The sequence below is a fragment of the Bombyx mandarina genome, chromosome 07 (genome assembly GCF_030267445.1).
Source record: "Bombyx mandarina strain Sakado chromosome 07, ASM3026744v2".
Taxonomy (NCBI): Eukaryota; Metazoa; Arthropoda; class Insecta; order Lepidoptera; family Bombycidae; genus Bombyx; species Bombyx mandarina.
Window position 1 is genome coordinate 10,969,915 of NC_143214.1, and position 20,236 is coordinate 10,990,150.

A 20,236-nucleotide genomic window follows, 5' to 3' on the forward strand; every position below is an offset into this window, starting at 1 on the left:
TAAAAATAACATGTGTGCAATTCACACGTGTTAGAAGTGAAATCTTCAAAAATTAAAATACAATTATCCTAAATGTCTAAGTATATTATTAGTAAAATTTTGTCATTAGTAAATAATTGTAAATCACCTTTTATAGTATGAGGTAGCGCCCTCTGTGAATTGATATTTTAACTTCACGTATATCCTAAATTAAAATTCACTACAAGAGGTTTCATACACACGTTAGTATTAAAACATCTCACGGATGGCGCTGTATTAAAAATAAAATTCTTTATACGTATTTTTATAGTATGTAGGAACTGAGCATTCTGTCTCACTTTTTTCTCGATCTTTCTCACTTGCTTGCTCCCTACTCTCACTCCATGGCTAGTTGCTTCATGCTACGTTCGCCCTGTCTTACTCTCTCTCAATCGGTCTCGATCGCTCTCTCTCTCTCTCTTTTTCGATACTTCCGTTGCATACCTGCGTGACGTTACATCTGTAAAAATTTTACCTTCATGCGCCTAAAGAAGTTTCACTTCAATAATTTTTCAATTTCCGTTTACCGGCTCTGCGATTTCAGCCTAGAGTATTAAAGCACCAACACATTTCTACCCACGAGTGACATAAAAACATGAAGCATAGAAGTAAGGGGGACCATCTCCGCGTATTAAAAGGTGTCCACTGAAAGGGAGTAAATGAAAGTGTTTTTTTTTATTGTTGGATGAATGGACCAGCTCACAGCCCACCTGGTGTTAAGTGGTTACTGGCCCATAGACATCTACAAAATGCGCCACCCACCTTAAGATCTAAGTTGTAAGGTCTGCTGCCCCACCCTTCAAACCGAAACACATTACTGCTTCACGGCAGAAATAGGCAAGGTGATGGTACCTACCGGTGCGGACTCACAAGAGGTCCTACCACCAGTATTCCTTCACCGTGGAAGGCAATCGTGAACATTTCTTAAATATACGTAAGTATTTCATTAGAAATATTGATATTTGCCTGCGAGATCCGAACACCGTTGCACCGATACGAATGCGCCGGACGTCTTATCTTTTAGGCCACGACATTTTTTTTTTTTTTTTTTTTTTTTTCTCGCTGTAGGCAAAAGTGCTCGGTACCCAATCTAATAAATAGCACCTAATATAATAATAATATTGTAATATTATCTTTTTTGTTTTACAGAAATTCACTTTAGTTGTCTTAGCAGTGTTTAATTAGTAGCATGTTAATGTGGTAGTAGCAATGTTTAAAGCAAAGTTTTAATTAATTTATTTTTCAAAAGCGCTGGACGTTTTTATGTTTGCTATGCGAGAATTACTTTTCTATACATAAAATATTTTTTAAGAACACCACAGCCTGTCTATTGGTAATAAAGTGTAGGTACATTCTTACTTACCTCACCAGTGGGCCGCGTTTCCGATCTGGTGGTAGATTCCGCGAACTACTGCTCTTGCTAGGGCCAGAGTTAGCAACACTCCGGTTTAAGCCCCGTGAGCTCACCTACATGCCAGAGTGAAGCTGCAATAGCCTCTCAAGGCTATCAGCATGGGTAGGGAAAAAAAGAAGAAAAAAAAAGAACTTACCTCAGAATACTTACCTCAAAATATCCATAACCAAGTAATTTTTTATTTATTTTTAAATTATCTGTTTGTTTACTTAAAGAAGTTTACGTCACAAGACCTAAACGCACTAAGTATTACCTGAATCTCTGCTGCTACTTACTGTTGTCCATGAGCAACATTAACTTCAGTTGGACCATGGTTAAATTGCAAAAAAATTTGAAATAATTTTATGATTTAATACGTTTTATTGATATTGTAAATACACAAATGAAATTGATCAATATCAGAGTATGTTTAAATGTTGAGTAAATATATCTCTAAAATTTAATATTAAAAACGAAAAAACTACGTACCAAAAAATTATAAAATTAAGACATAATATTAAATTTCACTATTAAAAGATCCATCGAAACCTTGACTGTCTAAATAACCACTAAACTCTTTGTCTAAATATCCCTGATCCAGAAAACCTTGTTTGCCGTATATTCCTTTTTTGTGATCGCGTTGGAAATGCCCTTTGTCGAATCCAGCTCCTGCAGTCACCTTCACACCGAGTCCCTTTGCCTCTACCTTACTGATCGTTCCCTTCGTCTCGTCATCTTCGTAAAATAGTTTATCTTTTTTAAATTCGTCCTTGTGATGAATTCTATGGAATCCGCGCGTTTTAGTACCTTTCCGGTATTTCCTTTCCTCGTTCCCTTTTATACCAACACTTTTGCCGGCAAGTCCTTGAGCTGTACCGTATATATCGTCATTTTCATAATCACCTTTATCGATAGCACCGATTGCTTTGTAGAATTTTTTCAAATCACCTATGTCGTGTGCGCTTTCCAGTCCTTTATTGGCTGTTGTTTTCTTTTTGAAGCCCGATGTGGTCAATTTACTTTTAGCGTCTTTGTTAATAGCATTATCGGTTTCGTCCAGTAATTTAGAGAAGTTATCTATGTCTTCGTCGTAGCGTAGGTTTGCAATGTCGGTGTCAAGTTTGTCGAACCCTATCTCGCCGAGGCCGGCGGGCGCTGACTCAGCCAACCACCAGACGCCGAATGACAACGCGAAACATAATTTCTTTTGCATATTGCCCTAATTTTTTACCGTGTCTTGCACGAACGATCTAGGTTGCGACACTGACATACATGGAATCGACTAGGCTTATATAGATTTGGTTCGGAATTAGCGAGCAAGGATGGCTTGTCAAGGAGATGAGTGCTAACAGTTCGCGGTTATAGTTGAGCGAGCTCATAATCGGTGCAGCGACACGCGTCGGTCAAGGTTTAGTGGTGTTTTTTTTATTATTAAATTTGTTTTATGTAACGGTCATTCCGTTCACGAATTTGGGATGTTACAATGTCAACGAAGTACTAGTTTGTGTGCATTGATATCAGTACGTACTCTTTTGGGAATATTTTCGAGACTTGTGAATAGCAATCTTGAAAATATTGTTGGCACTATTCGCGTTTTCGTCCAATATCCTATGTAGTACTAACAAGGTTGCGTCTTCATGGAAGACTGCCCATGTCCACCATATCCCCAAGAAGGATGACCGATCAGACCCATCGAGTTATAGGCCTATCGCGATAACTTCCTTGCTTTCCAAGGTGATTGAGTGAATAATAGACACGCAACTCCTGAAGTATCTCGAGGATCGCTAGCTTGAGGATCGATAAGTAACTGACAGTACGGTTTCCGTCGTGGTTGCTCAGCTGGCGATCTTCTTGTATACCTTACTCACAGGTGGGCTGAAGCCTTGGAGAGCAAGGGCGAGGCTCTCACTGTAAGCCGGGATATCGCGAAGGCCTTCGACAGGGCACTTCTGGCAAAGTTACCATCTTACGGAGTCCCCGAGGGTCTCTGCAAGTGGATCGCTAGTGTTTTGTATGGGCGGAGCATCAATGTCGTTGTAGACGGTTGCTGCTCCGATACCATGACTATTAACGCTGGCGTTCTACAAGGCTCGGTGCTCTCCCCCATGCTTTTCATCCTGTATATCAATGACATGCTATCTATTGATGGCATGCATTGCTATGCGGATTACAGCACGGGGGATGCGCGATATATCGGCCATCAGAATGTTTATCGAAGCGTGGTGCAGGGGACATGATGTAAACTTGTGTCTGAAGTGGAGAACTCTCTGGGGTGAGCCTCCGAGTGGGGTGAATTGAATTTAGTTGCGTCTGCCTACAAGGGCAATAAAATAATAATAATAATCTTACAAAGAAATAATTAAATCAAAACCTTTCTAACAAATTAATGAACGCATAAATAGCTGATAGCAATAGTTACAAATCGCTGCAAACAATCATGGAATATGTCTATATCGATATTACAGACACCACCACTATGCAGTAAGCAGCAGTGGAAATGACAATGTGCATCGCAGAGCTACCGCTGTGTCACTGAGAACGTGCGTCCTTAACTTAATTTAAAAAAAACTACACCATGCTCACGAGTGCTCAAAAATTATTATCTTAAAATATGCACTGACAATCACTTTATTGACCTCCTTTTAATTTGTCTATAATAGCAAAATTTAGTAAAGAAATACATTAATTGTGTTGTCCGTAACTTAATTAGAAAAAATAAAACCATGCTCACGAGTGCTTAAAAATGAAAGTCTTAAAATATGCACTGACAATCACTTTATTGACCTCCTTTTAATTTGTCTATAATAGCAAAATTTAGTAAAGAAATACATTAATTGTGTTGTCCGTAACTTAATTAGAAAAAACAAAACCATGGTCACGAGTGCTTAAAAATGAAAGTCTTAAAATATGCACTGACAATCACTTTATTGACCTCCTTTTAATTTGTCTATAATAGCAAAATTTTGTAAAGAAATACATTAATTGTGTTGTCCGTAACTTAATTAGAAAAAACAAAACCATGCTCACGAGTGCTTAAAAATGAAAGTCTTAAAATATGCACTGTCAATCACTTTATTGACCTCCTTTTAATTTGTCTATAATAGCAAAATTTAGTAAAGAAATACATTAATTGTGTTGTCCGTAACTTAATTAGAAAAAACAAAACCATGCTCACGAGTGCTTAAAAATGAAAGTCTTAAAATATGCACTGACAATCACTTTATTGACCTCCTTTTAATTTGTCTATAATAGCAAAATTTTGTAAAGAAATACATTAATTGTGTTGTCCGTAACTTAATTAGAAAAAACAAAACCATGGTCACGAGTGCTTAAAAATGAAAGTCTTAAAATATGCACTGACAATCACTTTATTGACCTCCTTTTAATTTGTCTATAATAGCAAAATTTAGTAAAGAAATACATTAATTGTGTTGTCCGTAACTTAATTAGAAAAAACAAAACCATGCTCACGAGTGCTTAAAAATGAAAGTCTTAAAATATGCTCTGACAATCACGTTATAGACAGCTTTTTAATTTGTCTATAATAGCAAAATTTTGTAAAGAAATACATTTGTTTTATTGTTTATACGGTAGAACGAGCTCGCGGCCTACGTGATGCTAAGTGGTTACTGGTGTTAAGCCCGTAGATATCAAGAGCGTTAAATCCGTCACCCACCTTGAGAGATGAGTTCTAAGTCTTAGTTCCATATTACAACGGCTGTCCCAGCCTTGTATGCTTTGTGGCACAAATAGGCAAGTTTCATCTGACGCCGTACCTACCAGTTACCACGCCCTAAGCAAAGGGAGTTACTATTATTCCGGTTGGATTACACGGTGTTATTACACGATGTTACTCCTTCACCGTGGAATTTAATTAGTTAAGTATATGTACTACATTAGATAAATTAGTTCCCATGTATTCGCCACTCGATAAAAGTAAACCATATTATCCTTTAGGTTATTAATTTCAATAACGATTTTGATAATTTTTCCATCGCCTTTCATAATTACTGGTGGTAGGACCTCTTGTAAGTCCGCACGAGTATTACCACCACCCTGCCTATTTCTGCCGCGAAGAAGTAATGCGTTTCAGTTTGAAGGGTGGGGCAGCCATTGTAACTATACTTGAGACCTTAGAACTTATATCTCAAGGTGGGTGGCGCATTTACGTTGTAGATGTCTATGTGCTCCAGTAACCACTTAACACCAGATGGGCTGTGAGTTCTTCCATCCATTTAAGCAATAAAAAATTACATAATAATAATTAACATTCCGCTAATACATCATCATTATCCTGCCCTTCTCCCAGTCACCTGGGGTCGGCGCAACATGTTTTCTCCTTCCATACTCTTCTATCATATACCATTTCTTCGCTCACTCCCCTCCTACCCATATCGTCTTTCACACAATCCATCCATTTCTTCTTAGGTCTACCTCTTCCTCTAAATCCTTCCACATTCATAGTTAACACTCTCTTAACAACCTCATTTTCATTCCGTCTCATCACATGTCCATACCATCCCAAACGTGCACTCCTCAGCTTCTCTGTCACAGGTGCCACTTTCAGACTTCCTCTAACATATTCATTCCGTATTCTATCCATTCTCGTTACTCCACACATCCATCGCAACATTCGCATCTCTGCTGCATGCAATCGCCTTTCATCCGCCACTTTCGTTGTCCAACAAGCTGATCCATACAAGACGGCAGGCCTTATTAAGGTCTTATATATCTTCCCTTTTAGGGGAAGAGGGATGTGCGAGTCACATATGGTGCCCGTGACCTGTCGCCATTTCATCCATCCTGCGTCAATTCTGTGCCTCACAGTACGATCCAGTTCACCGTCGCTTTGGATAACAGACCCTAGGTATCGGAAGTCTTGACATACTGGCAAAGGTGTTCCGTCGAGGGAAATGGGTGTAAAATTGGAGGGACCGCCAAAATCACAGAACAGATGTTCGGTTTTCGATCTGCTGATTTTTAGGCCAACACTCTCCAACTTGCATCGCCATTTCTCCAGTATGTTTTGGACCTCGAGCCCGTTTTCTCCGACGAGCACTATGTCATCGGCAAACAGCATACACCAAGGGGGCTCTTCCTGTATCTCCGATGTCAAGGCATCTATCACAAGCAGGAAGAGATAGGGACTTAGTGCAGACCCTTGGTGTAAGCCCACTGCCACATTGAACTCGTCGGAATTCCCCGCGGCGGTTCGTACATACGTCCTGGCTCGACTGTACATGGCACAGATTAACCTCACATACTTACCAGGTATACCTTTCTCATTCAATGCCCACCACAAAACTGCTCTAGGTACTCGGTCGTACGCTTTTTCTAGATCAACGAACACCATATGCAGATTCCTGTGCACGTCGCGATGTTTTTCGCACACTTGGCGTAGTGCAAATATGGCGTCCGTTGTCCCGCGACCAGGCATGAACCCGAACTGGTTTTGGGTGATCTCACTTTCATCTCGCAATCGCTTTTCTATCACTTTCTCCCAAACTTTCATACTATGAGACATAAGCTTTATTCCCCGATAGCTGCCACAGTCTTGCACATCCCCTTTATTTTTGTATATGGGCACCAGCGTACTGATACTCCATTCCGTAGGGATCACTTCTTCTTGCAGCAGGTTATTGAAGAATAAAGTCAGCCACTTATATCCGTCTTCTCCCAGTATCTTCCATACTTCCACTGGTATACCGTCTGGTCCTTCCGATTTTCCGCTTTTCATACTTCTCACTGCTTCTCTAACTTCATACATACTAATCTCATTCACAAGTCCGACGTTCTCTGGCTTCCTATTAATCACTCTATTCCAGTCGTTCTCCTCATTCATTAATTTTTCAAAATATATCTTCCAGCGCTCTTTTATTTCGTCATCTCTCATTAAAACTTTACCTGTCTCATTTTTCATACATCTGACATGCTTAATATCTTTCGCTCTTTCTTCTCTAGCTCTTGTAATACGGTAAAGTTCCTTTTGTCCACGAGGTCCATCTAAAGCGGCATACAACCGTTTCTGAGCGTCAGACCTGGCTATAGCAACCGCTTTAGTGGCCTTTTTCTTACATTCTCTATACTCATTCTTCCTAGCTCGCCTCTCACTTTCATTACCTCTTTCTAGTTGCCACTTTTTGAATGCATTCTTCTTTTCTTTCAATTCTCTCTGTACATTGTCATTCCACCACCATGTATCCTTGTCAATTATACCTTTCCCTTTTGATTCGCCGAGCACAGCCTTAGCTGTCTTCCTGACACTATTTGCCATTTCATCCCAACAATTATTCGCAGATTTCTCTTTCATATCCTTCATTTCCAAGATGTTTTATCATTATTTCCCTAAATCTATCATATTCTAATATAATCTATATAATCTATCATTATTTCCCTAAATCGACCAGCATACTCATCTGTCTCTAGCATACGCCATCTAATTTTTGGCGAGAGACGGTTTTTTCTCCTTAGGTACTTGTAACTGATTGTAATGTCCATTAGTAACAGTCTATGCTGCGTCACCAATGCTTCACCCGGCAGTACTTTGCAGTTTTTGACACAGACCAACTTACTTCTCTTAATCAGAAAGTAGTCGATCTGTGTCGCGTGATTACCACTCTTATAGGTGATAAGGTGTTCAGGCCGTTTCTGGAACCACGTATTCGCCACTGCCAGGTTAAAGGTAGTCGCAGCTTGGAGCAATTGGTCTCCATCATCATTACGATTGCCATACCCCCACCCTCCATGCACCCTTTCATAGCCCTCATTTGTAGCTCCTACATGTCCATTAAAATCACCTCCTATACAAATCTCTTCACTCTCTGGAATGCGAATCCAAACACTATCAAAATCCTGCCAAAATTTTTCCATTTTAGCATTCCGCTAATACATTTTAATTAATTAATTTAAAACATCAATAGCGATGTTATTGTGTTAATTTGATAATAAGGTCGTTCATTCTTGTTAAATCAAAATGAAAATTGATTAAACAACGCCTGCTGTGTAAGGCTAATTAAATTTTTCTTCGCTCGCGCTCTTTCAAGGTCCCAATTAGATTTCGGAACATTTATATATACTATATAAAGTTAATTGTTAAAATAAATTAGTATTGTCAATTATTTATTAGGACATTTGACAGTTGCGTTCATAGTGATTTCAGAAAAATGTATGTATTGACTGGTATAAGCGGTATACTTTTACGATGCGTTTTGACTGAGAGAACCTCATGGTGGTTGTGGATACCGTGTGTTATATTGTAGTTCTTTTACTTCTTGCGATTCCGATCCGGTAGTAGAATCGTTCGCGAAGCTGTTGCTCTTGAGTTGTTAGGTCTCCTTTGAAGGCGCTCGGGCAGCTGTTAGCAAATCCCACCCATCCAGGCAGAGCCTTTGCTCGCTTACCTGTCCTGGTGAAACAAGGAAAGATCTCCAGGTTACAAGTAATCCTTCCATCATAAAAAAGTCAATGGTTTTTAAGGTAACCTTCAATTTAAGTATTTTGTAAATGTGGTGTTTGCCTATTAGAAAAAGATCGGTGTTGTCAACTGTCGTGCATGCTATATTCTGCAGTAGGATCAAATGATAGTAGGTATACGTGGATTCAATTTCCACATTGAGCAAACACTTGTATGATGAACATGTTTCTTTGCTCTTTCTTTGTGTGTTTAATACCTATTTTTGTATATTTTTAAATGTTTATTTGTATCTGATTACATGGCACAGGGAATTCTAATTTGGGGCCAGATGATCGTTTGTGACTTCCTCGCAGTTCAAAATAATCATTGTTTGACCCTTTGCGGTTGAATTAATCGATTTTTGCGATCGATGTAAGACCGCAAAGTTTAAATGTTTGCAGTGGTCTCACTGTCCTAAATTATTATTACTATAATGTATCTTTATTTCAGTAAATAAACCATGACCATGACATTTTATTAGTAAGTATTATATACTTATAATTTATGTTCGTAACTTAAAAATTTAAAACACAACTATTACTCAATTTTTTTTTCAAATGCCTGCTGCAATGTTTATTAATTATTATTCCCTCAATCTTAAAATTAGAGAGAGAGAGAGAGAGAGAGAGAGTATTCTTTATTGTACACCAAAAAACAGATAAACAGTGCGATACATTAAAAACAAAAAAGTACAATTGGCGGTCTTATCGCTAAGAGCGATCTCTTCCAGACAACCATCAGGTGGACAAGAATCATTTGGAAACGAACTACGCGCGGTGTACCATTCCAGTGAAATACATATACATATACATACATATATGTACACATACATATCTCCGTAAATATACATACAATTAATACAAAGTATTATAATATAATAATAATTATTAAAAATAAAAAATAAATAAAAATTAAATTAAAATTTTGCTTCTTTACACATAAATAAGGATAAGCAATTTACATATAAAATATACTTAAAATACCTTTGAAACATATACAATTTAAGTAGATACCAATTTCAGAAATCTACCTTATCACATATTAAATCGGTTGAAAAATATTTAAAAAATGTTCCTTAATGAGGCGTTTGAACGAATTTAATGTTTCAGCATGTCGTATACGTACCGGGAGAGCATTCCACAAACGAATAGCTTGAACAGTAAAGGAATGATCGTAGAACCTTGTCGAATGCACTGGCATCATTAGTTGCATGTTGTCCGTTGATCTCAGGGATATGGTATGTGTATCACGGATAAACTCAAAGCGTCTTTTGAGATAAGAAGGAGAAGAAGGATTAAATAGACCCTTAATGTAAATTGTAATTGAGAGTTCGATTTCCATATGTTTTTATAATTAAGATCTTAATTTCAAGTGGCTGTGAGCTTTTTTAGGCGATAAAAACGATTTTTTTTGTTACGGCTATCCACCTTGAATCGTGAGGTCTTTCTTATGTTATATAATATATCAGCATTCATCAAACCGAAACGAAACAAAATTGGGGTATCTACCCGTTACTATAACTATCTACCTTTTACCAGTCATAAGATATAAGTAAATAAAAGATAGATCTAATGCAAAAGCCTGGTAAATCGAGAAAGTTTGCACACAAAATCAAAATTTTTACGTCTTCAAGTTATTATTTTAACTGAATCGTAGTAATATATTGAACAGTAATGTTGTTGTTAAAACCAAAGTAGTAAGTTAAAAGAACATGTTTTGTTTACAAAATCAATCAAGGAAATCAACACAAATGGTTTTATTATCATCGTATTTATTAATCGCAATACAAAAAAACCTTACACGGCTTATAATAGTATAACCAAACGTAACAAAATAATCAAAACATCATCATACTGAAGTCCTTAACACACGACATATTTACAAGAGGCACCTAAACGGGTTTCTCTATTCTTTGTCATCATCATCATACTCTTCATCATCATCTTCGAAGGCGTGTTCTTTTTCGTGTACGCTGCCTCCTTTCTTACCGAAGTCCTCGTGGTGCTTGTAATAGCTGTCCTGGCCTTTCTCAGAAGAAATGCCCTTATGAGCATCGTCAATATGGCCTTTAGCGTGGTATCCCTTTTTGCCGAATTCCCCCTTATCACTAGCAGAGTCGTGGTGCTCTCCCTTCTTGTGCGCTCCTTTCTCGGATCCATGGTGCTCGTTGGCGTAGCCGTGCTTCTTGAAATGTCCACTCTTGTCCGCAACGTCGTAGAAGTCGTGATCCTTCTTGAACTCATCCTTATGGAAGATCTTGTGGTAGCCAGTTACGTCTTCACCTTTGCTGAAGTGTTTCTTGTGTCCGTGGTCACCGCCTTTGTAGCTTTCTCCAGATTCGTGATGTTTCCCATGGGCGTCAACTTTGTCGTGATGTGCTTTTTTCTCACCTTTTTCGTCGCTATAGTAACCTTCTCCATGTTCCTTGCCGTAATGTCCTGCTTTGCCTTCATCATGATGTCCCTTGGATAGGTATCCTTTGGTGCCCTTTTCACCGTGGGCGGAGTGATAGTTTTCATCGTAGTCGTTTCCTTCTCCCTTTTCGAATTCATGTCCATGGTCAAGTCCAATTAGTTCTTCACCGCCAGCGTACTCCTCTGAAGATTCATCGCTGTCATCGTCTTCTTCAGCATCTTCTACTACTATAGGCTTGGCTGCAATGTACGGAAGCGGTGCTGGTCCAAGTTTATAGTTTTCTATGGCTCCGAATTTCAGTGGTTGTGCTAGAGGCAATGGCGCCGCAAAGGCGTGAGGCTGGTCGTACTTGAGGCTGCCGAGCTGGATGAGGCTCGCTGGGCCGTTGTTGTCGCTCCGGTAGATATAGCTGGTAGCACCGGGAGGCGCGAAGTCGACCTTCACTGCAGACACCGCTCCCATCACCGACACAAAACATAATACCATATAAACCATCCTGAGATGTGTACCGCTTTGCAACCAATGCTCGTATAGTTTGATAAGTCCGTTACCCAATATTTATATCAAACCTAGAGACAAAAGGACCGTGAGTGTACTCGTTACCTTTCTTGTCCATGTAACAAATTGTTTATCAGACGAGGTTAGAGGTGACAAAGACGTTGGTAATGAAAAAAAAAAATCACTATTGTGCAACGTTCTGCGGTCGCGATGCCGACCACAAATTAAGCAGCCGTGAAATGCTTTTTTCATTCAGAAGAAGTTTTATGTGGATTGAAGAAAAATAATACGGGAGCACTGTAAGCGTATTTAATTTTAGCCTAATACAATTGCGTATTTTTTAGGAAGAATTAAAAAAATCACTAAACGTTTAATGAGGATCAAAAGTAAAATTTGTTAAAATTACCCTTTTACGGTAGGATGGCTTATGAGTTCGCACGGGTAGGTACCATCACCCTGCCTATTTTTGCCGTGAAGCAGTAATGCGTTTCGGCTTGAAGGCTGGGACAGCCGTTGTACTGTACAAACTGAGACCTTAAAACTAATGTCTCGTGGTGGGTGGCGGCATTTACGTTGCAGATGTACATATGTCTATGGGCTCCGGTAACCACTAAACACTAGGTGGGCCGTGAGCTCGTCCACCCATCTAAGCAATAAGTAAAAAAAAATGCATTTTTATTATATATATATGAGTGAACGATGCTACCGCCCGCCCACCAATTGTTTGAGATGGTGTGGGTGAATTTCGACAACTATGAATTTTTAACTACTTTTGGTGTTTTTTTCTGTTACTCTATATATGGATAATATTATTCTATAATTAGGTAGAAATACGTATATAGTTGCATGAAAAGCTAGAAAAGTCTAATTAAACCTGAAAATTACATAAATATTATCGACACCTAAATTGCCAATACACCAAAATTGGAATTTTAGCACCAAAATTAGTTTAGAATAAAAATACCTTCTATCATAAGATTTTTTTATTTAATGACACATTAAATGTAATTTAAATTACGTATCTAAGGGCTTCCAGAGTCTAGATATTTTCGATGGAGATTCTTAAGGGAGTCAGTTAAATATCCTTTTTGTTTTTTTTTTTATTTATGTCGCGTGATACAGTCTTGTTTTCCTGGACACTGCTTACTATTCTCATCTTCTTCATAAAATGCTTTTACTATATTGCGTATTTTACGTTTTTCTGGACTGATTTTATTTTTAATTTTAATCGTGGTGAAGATGCTCGATAAATTGGGGTAGGTACTTGAACGATTAATATAAGGAACTCTTGGAGGATTGGAACTGATCTCCGCGGAATTTGTGTCGGAAATACAATCAGTGAAACTAGGTTCTTTCGGAAGCAACGTCCGGGAACGTAAAACTCTAGAAGATTTCTGAGGAGTCTGCAAACTGCGTAATCGTGTATGGGATGAACTTGGAATAGAGCTTTCACAGCGAGGTAGTATAGAAAGCGATATCTTGTCGTCGTTTAAAGATTCACAAATCGAGCTTAGCGGTTGAGTGCTTGTTAGTTGTGTCCTTTTTTCCTTTCGTAGTATGCTTTAAAATTAATCCGATTCCGTTTTTTGATGAGCTCTGCGAGTACGTGGTGGCATTTTACTCAAAGGTACGATTTTTCCTTCTGCTTTTTTTCGGTGATAACTTTCTCTTTCTTTTCTTCGTAATTCCTCTAGTTTCACTGGATCTTTCTTAATTTTTTCTTTTCTCTTCCTCTCGGCGTTTCTTTTATTCTCTAAGCGCTCGGCTTGACTTAATTTTGATGTTTTCTTTGACACGCTGGAATGGAAGGAATACTACTAATATACTTAAAAGCTCACACGTAGTATAATTTTCATTCAATTAATGTGGAAAAAAATATTCGTAGAGCACGAAGTAAGAGTATTCAGAGTCACATTGTTAATAAAAATAATTTATTAGTTCAAAATGTAATGGAAGGTGATCTCTAGATGGCGTCGATTGACACCGTAATGTGAGGATGGCGTCACTCTCAATACGTACCTACTGTGGAGTCAAAACTCAACGTTCGAGGAAGGAGCTTAGATATTGGCAGCGGTAGATGCACCGGAACAGTATTCCGGTAGACGCTGGTTCGAATCCCTGTTTCGAGAATGAATTCTTTTTCCACATTAATTTAATGAAAATAAACATAGAATTGCTAAAATAAAGTATAAATCTAATTTTGGTGTAGCTAAGCAATTTTGGTGATTAGTCAAACACCACCAAAATCGGCAAAACACGGCTGAACACAACTTCCTAAAGTGTGACGTCATTTGAGGCAAATTAAACGATTTTAATTAGTTTTTAAAATGTTCCCTACCTATTCGCTGGTAGCCTAAGAAGCCTCTTAGTAGCCATTCCAGCTACGCCCGGACGGGTAGGTGAGTTCACGGGCTCAACCTGAGAGAATTTGCTAACACTAGCCCTAACGAATCTACCACAGGATTGGAATCGCGACCAACTGAGAAGATCCGGCGAGAAACTCAGTGGACTGTGAATAAGCGGCGGGCTAACCAGATCGTCCACTAACAACCTCCTGTGACGACCTCTTGTGAGTCCGCACAGGTAGGTACCACCACCCTGCCTATTTCTGCCGTGAAGCAGTAAGTAATGCGTTTCGGTTTGAAGGGCGGGGCAGCCGTTGTAACTATATTGAGACCTTAGAGCTCCTATCTCAAGGTGGGTGTTAGCATTTACGTGGTAGGTGTCTATGGGCTCCAGTAACCACTTAACACCAGGTGGGCTCTGAGCTCGTCCACACACCAATAGATTTATCTACTTTTTACTTTGATTTATTGTCGCTGCTTATTTTGTTGGAATTATTAATTATTTACTAAGTCCACCACATCAAGGCGAAACGCGTAACGGTTCGGTGGTAGAAATTGGTACGATTATAAGAACGGCAATAATTTTAACGTCTTCAACTTCGATAATAATAAATATTTTTATACTTTTTACCAAAGTTTACTGGTAATTTGATTGTAGCAAAAAAGAAACAGATCCAATTTAAATTTTATCATAAAATATTGTATGTATTTCGATAGGATATTTTAGGTTCAATAAAATAAAGTTTTCGGCATATGGCTCATCGATTTTTTTGATAATTACGCACATTATTTACAAAATCTTACTAAAAATCAACAATACTATAACAACTATTTTGTACGAATTTCCATTAATGCTTGATCTCATAGACGTAGCCTTTGCCGCCATGTTTGCCCTCTTTAACGCCGAATTCGCGGTGTCCGTGTCCTGAGGATTCCCCTCCTTCTTCAGCTGAGTGCTGAGCTCCATGTTCGTCGCCGGACTTCTTTTCGACGAAGCCGCCTTTTCCGAATTCTCCCTTGTGCTGACCAGAGTCATGTGATCCTCCCTTCTCGAATTTTCCGGCGTCTGATCCGTGATAAGCATGTCCGTCTCCATGTTTGTGGTAGCCACCTTTGTGACCTTCTCCATCGTAAAAGTCATGGTCCTTCTTGAATTCGTTCTTGTCGTAGACCTTGTGATATCCATCGACCTCTTCTCCTTTACTGTGCGATCCTTTGTTTCCGTGATCAGCACCTTTGTAGCCGTGTCCTTCAGCATAATGTTTTCCGTAATCGTCGGCTTCATCGTAATCTTTCTTGTGACCTCCTTCTTTCGAAATTGCGAAACTCCCGTATTTTTCTGTGTGGTAGTCGCCCGCGTCACCCTTTCCGTAACGGTGTATGATTTTAAATCCTTTGAACCCTTTGTCTCCGTATTCGTGATGCCCTTTGGATCCGTAGTCTTTCCCACCACCGTGCTCGTGGCCATGGCCGTTATCGTAATGTTTAAGTCCGTGAAGATAATCTGCAAATCCTTTCTTGTAATCATCATATCCTGATCCGTAACCGCTGAATATTTTATCATAATCGTCGTCAGCAATACCATCGGCGTGTTCGTCTTTTTCTACAACTGGGTTAATATAGGTTTCGCTAGCTGCTGACGCAGCTTTATTCTCGTCTTCTTCTTTGGCGTGAAAAGAACCTGCCGCGGCCGGAGCAGCAGCAGAATAAGCTTCAGGCTTCTCATACAGTTTCGATAGCTGCTCCATTATTTCACTTTCGCCCATTTTGACGACACTGGAATGCCCGTCGTTGTTTTTCTTGTATATGTAACCGGTAGCGGCTGGTTGAAGGTCAGATCCGGTGGTGCGTACCATGACCATTCTCTCTACTGTCTCCCGCATCTCCATGCAGGATCCATAGGCTACAAGCAGTAAGAGGGCCGCGATTTTCCGCGCCATGTTTTCTTCAACGTCTCGTATAGTAATGGCAGCAAGATCAAGAGTACCATTTATATAGTGATCATAATACTGCACCGAACATTGACATTCATCATAAATGGGCCAGTTCGAGAGCGCTCTCTAGATTGGGCAACGGTCTTCTGTGTCAATGATAATGAAAAACCCTGTATTAATTTAAACGGTGCATTGCTGCGCGTTCGACTAGACGTAGAACGCAAAAACGATAGGTGTTTAGTGCATAAATTGATTTAAAATTGACACAGAGCGTTTCGCAATAACACTTGCAAATGTTTCAAAGAATCATAATGTTTTACAGCAATTGAATATGACTCTGTTTTATCTCATTGACTGTTATGGTAATGTTGTTATAATATATGCCTAAGTTTTCAATTGGTTAATGCGAATTAAATACTTGTAGTATAACAGCTAACTCGGCTCTCTGCTAACCCTCATTATTGGATCATAGTTTGGTGAAAGATATTGTTTGAAAATTTAAAACAAACATTTGTACTAAGAATATTATTTCTTCCGATTTTCTGGAGCATAATGAAGGATCGGAAAAATTAAGTAACTAATGTTGAAACATAGAACTTATAACAGGAACCAATAAAATTATTGCCTTTATTAAATTCTCTAGAGTCCGTGGAAGGTACTTAGAATTAAGTCGATACTACAATTTTGTGCAGTAATGCTGAAAGAAAATACTACCATTTACTTAGTAACCTAATAGAATCATGTGTCGCAAGTCATTCGCTGAACAACCTTTAAAAGCACATTTCCCCACCACACCTGTTTGTTCACTGATAACATTCATTTTTAACCGACTCCAAATAAGTATTAAAGAGGAGGTACTCTATTCGACACGAATATCTTAAAATTCGAATGGTCATCAGTGATATAATTTGTCGCTAACAGAAAGTCTTAAAGTCGACATTAAATAAGTAAATAAAAACCTTAGGTTTTTTTAGCTTAATTTTTTTATTTATTGCTTAATTTACATAAAAAAGGATTTTCTTTACATACATATAAACGACTAGCCGTACTCGCCCGCTTCGCTGCGCATTTAAAATTAGCATTATTATTTATTGTCATTATTTTATTAGGGAGTCCAACACTCATATAAATATTAGCCTATCCATTAAGTAAATCTATTTTCTACATGGATACCAAATTTCAAGTCAATCGGATGCATGGTTCAGTAGTTATAATGGAACATCCGTAAAAACCACTGTAGATTTATATATTAGTATAGATGAAGTAAGCTGTTAATAGGAAATGTTAGATTATGTGAATTTTTGGGACTATCATAAGCGTTGCCGTATCTAGTGCTCTTGTATTTTTGGGGAGGAGGCTAAATCTAATCACAAGATACCCGCGCCATGCCAAGTTTAGAAGCTGCGTCCATTTGCATGATGGGTATCTATGCTCTAAGCAACGAGCATGGTTATTTAAATAAAATACATAAAGCGGGCATAAATGAAACTTTTTCAGTTAATTTCAATTGATTCCGATGCTAAAGACCAATTTTTTTCAAATTGCATTTAACACTTTTTCTAGTTGAGCAGTTTTTGCACGTTTTCGGTTCTATTAAAATGTAATCGATTTTCAGTAAGCGACTGTAAGTCAGTTTCGGTGCGATACGGCTTAAATTAAATTAATTTAAAACAAAAAAAAAGACAAATCAATAAAAGTATTATAAAATTTGTATTAATGTAATTTATTGAACGGCGTCAAGGCTTTTAGTATTACAAAATTGTTCATTGGGACAAATCGAAGACATAATTTTATTATAGTTTCAATAAATTTTATGATTACTTATACCATTATTTCATTAGTTTTCTTCATGCGGTTCTGAAATTAGAGAAACTGTTCAGTTTGAAAGTTGCTATAGACATTTTTGATTGAAGCTTTTTTGATTCAATACCGTGGTCCAATTCATTCAGAAATCTTTTTCTTTTGTTGTTGAGATTAAATTCCTGATTTCCCGGACCAGTTTTAGCAGACATGTATTCTCCTTGTTGATCCAAAGGCTCAGAGCTCATACGATAGAAGACAGCGTAGGGTGTTTTTAAATTTGCGTCACCTTTATTTGCGTGACTTTGTTTGGATATTTGTTCAACTTTGTCAATTAACTTACTATCTTCAGAGACTGAGTTTTTAGGTTCTAATCCTTCGATCTTAGTATTTCTTTTTTTATCATCTCTAGTTCTGCCTTTCCCAACTTTAAACGAATAATCATTAGATGCGCTCGACATCATTTCGGATTTTGTTTTATATTGATTCTGTTGATAGTTCTCGGCAATTATCGGGATCTTTCTGTTCTGTAAATCGACAGGTTTGTTTGCAGAAAACTTAGAAACGGGCCGATTATTCAATTTGACTCGTTGAGGCTCTGCACCAACTTGTGTTTTGTGCACGTTCACATCTACAGAGCTTGGTTTACCGTCGCTACTGAAAACCTTCTTTTTCTTTTCATCGTAACGTCGATTGTCTTTATTTCCATTTTCCTCTAGTTTTTTCGCTTCTTTAGTATTTGCAACCCTATTGTCTTCATCAGCAGATTGTCTGCCATGTTCCTGATTAATTTTACTAGCCATTTTAAACTCTTCGTTTTCCTTGGGTCTCCTCACGTCTTTAGAAGCAATTGGTTCTTCTCGCCGATTAGTTCTTGATATAGTATCGTAAGCGTTATTACTGAACATGACAGGGGCCATGAAGTTAGGGGAGGTCTTTCTGATTTTAAAATGAGAATCAACGATACGATCATTTCGACTGTGCTTCAAACGACCAGCTCTTGTGTATTGCTTCACGTGTATACCGCTCAGTCCGATTTTTGGAAAGCCATTACTCCTCAAAGCCAGATACCCGGAACTAGGAGTACCGTCATAAATATAGTACATCAGCACCGGCGAAACTGAATTAAAATATAGAAAGGCACTGAACAACTCGAAAAGGAATTTCATTCTGGCTGACGACGGCACATTGACAAAAGTAATCCGATACACGGTTCTTAAATACATTCTTGACGTTTGATCCGTTTTCGTTATGTAAATAAATAAGCAATTGTTATTTTCTTGCGAGACACACAAGAGTAATTATAAAAACATACAGGTAATTGAGTTCTGTGATATTTAACTGATTAAATTAATGTTTTTTTTAAGTCTAGATAAATAAAAGCAGATTCTTGTTTGAATGGAGTCTGTGTAATCAAACAAGTACAAAATATAAAGTGGTTTTATCACATTGTTATAGCTCGTGACTCTATTAAGCTGCGTGGTTCGAGTTTGATTCGCGGTTAAAATTTTTGGTATTTGGAGCTGGATTATTCTTGTCTAGTATATTTTGATACTCATAACACTGGAATATTATTGTTTTAATTAAAACAGTATTTAAACAAATTCGATGTTTTTAAAGCAAATGCAAGTATAAAATCGTTTTTATATTATAAATTAGGCGCAAACAGTAAACGAGTCACATGGTATTTATTCACCAACAATCTACTCGTTACCACTTTTTTTATTTTTTTTTCCACAGGAGGAAATCGCCGGATCCCCACCCGCGCGGCAGGTGGGGTATGTGGGAGTTGAACCTCACTAAAAACTCCTGCCGCTCACAACCGGCGCCCTACCTCGGACCGGGCCGGAGCCCAGTCGGGGCTATTGAAACGGCGGGACAGGGTTGACGCAGAGCACATTACATCCATCCCACCGTCCCACGGACGCCGGACCGGCGGCCGCCAGCGACACGACCACCGGTTCCCTCGTTCAGCGGGCCGAGAGCCCGCTTTGATGGCGCCGCGTTACACCTTCCCCCAGAGCGGTCGGGGGAACGCGGTCTACCACTCGTTACCACTTAGTCCATTTTGCTATAAAAAAATAAAAATAAAAAATAAAAAAAAATATCACACGCCTTATAAAAACGATTACATTACTTTTTAGACGTTTTCAATAACGAAAGTTTTTTCGTCATAAATATTTGCTACATTTTTTTTCTAATTTTGCATATAAATATAATCTCATAACATTAGTAAATCAGTTGAATAACAAACAAATGGGAATGTAATGAAAAAAGACGAATGAAAACAAATGGTGAAGAAGAGAAGAAAGAAATATCACAACTTTACTGGTGGTAGGACGTCTTGTGAGTATGCACGGGTAGGTACCACCGCCCTGCC

At 38.4% G+C, this 20,236-nt stretch overlaps 5 protein-coding genes and 1 long non-coding RNA gene across 7 annotated transcripts in view; 1 reads left to right on the forward strand and 5 right to left on the reverse strand.

The window, feature by feature from the left end:
- The window catches only part of LOC149502683 (uncharacterized), a 33,496-nt gene extending 27,912 nt beyond the window's left edge, over positions 1–5,584 (reverse strand). The window contains exon 1 of the long non-coding RNA XR_016323344.1: positions 5,544–5,584. This is a non-coding gene — a long non-coding RNA (uncharacterized LOC149502683). The remainder of the gene's footprint in view (positions 1–5,543) is intronic.
- LOC114248309 (uncharacterized) overlaps positions 1–20,236 on the forward strand; it is a 48,935-nt gene that overhangs the window by 27,158 nt on the left and 1,541 nt on the right. Inside the window, exon 1 of one of the 2 annotated variants that reach the window (XM_028181517.2) lies at positions 20,194–20,216. The exons of the other annotated variant lie outside the window; for it this stretch is intronic. Coding sequence (XP_028037318.2) covers positions 20,209–20,216 — 8 coding nt within the window. The 5' untranslated portion in view covers positions 20,194–20,208. Of the gene's footprint in view, positions 1–20,193; positions 20,217–20,236 lie in introns of those variants that run through there. 2 annotated transcript variants of the gene reach the window in all.
- Positions 1,883–2,885, reverse strand: LOC149502684 (uncharacterized). Its single transcript, XM_089728571.1, has one exon. The coding sequence runs from the start codon at positions 2,622–2,624 to the stop codon at positions 1,929–1,931; it is 696 nt and encodes a 231-aa protein (XP_089584697.1). The 5' UTR covers positions 2,625–2,885; the 3' UTR covers positions 1,883–1,928.
- Positions 10,456–12,083, reverse strand: LOC114248313 (uncharacterized). The gene has a single exon (XM_028181520.2). The coding sequence runs from the start codon at positions 11,772–11,774 to the stop codon at positions 10,770–10,772; it is 1,005 nt and encodes a 334-aa protein (XP_028037321.2). The 5' UTR covers positions 11,775–12,083; the 3' UTR covers positions 10,456–10,769.
- Positions 14,633–16,378, reverse strand: LOC149502685 (uncharacterized). Its single transcript, XM_089728572.1, has one exon. The coding sequence runs from the start codon at positions 16,060–16,062 to the stop codon at positions 14,971–14,973; it is 1,092 nt and encodes a 363-aa protein (XP_089584698.1). The 5' UTR covers positions 16,063–16,378; the 3' UTR covers positions 14,633–14,970.
- Positions 17,679–19,449, reverse strand: LOC149502686 (uncharacterized). Its single transcript, XM_089728765.1, has one exon. The coding sequence runs from the start codon at positions 19,080–19,082 to the stop codon at positions 17,904–17,906; it is 1,179 nt and encodes a 392-aa protein (XP_089584891.1). The 5' UTR covers positions 19,083–19,449; the 3' UTR covers positions 17,679–17,903.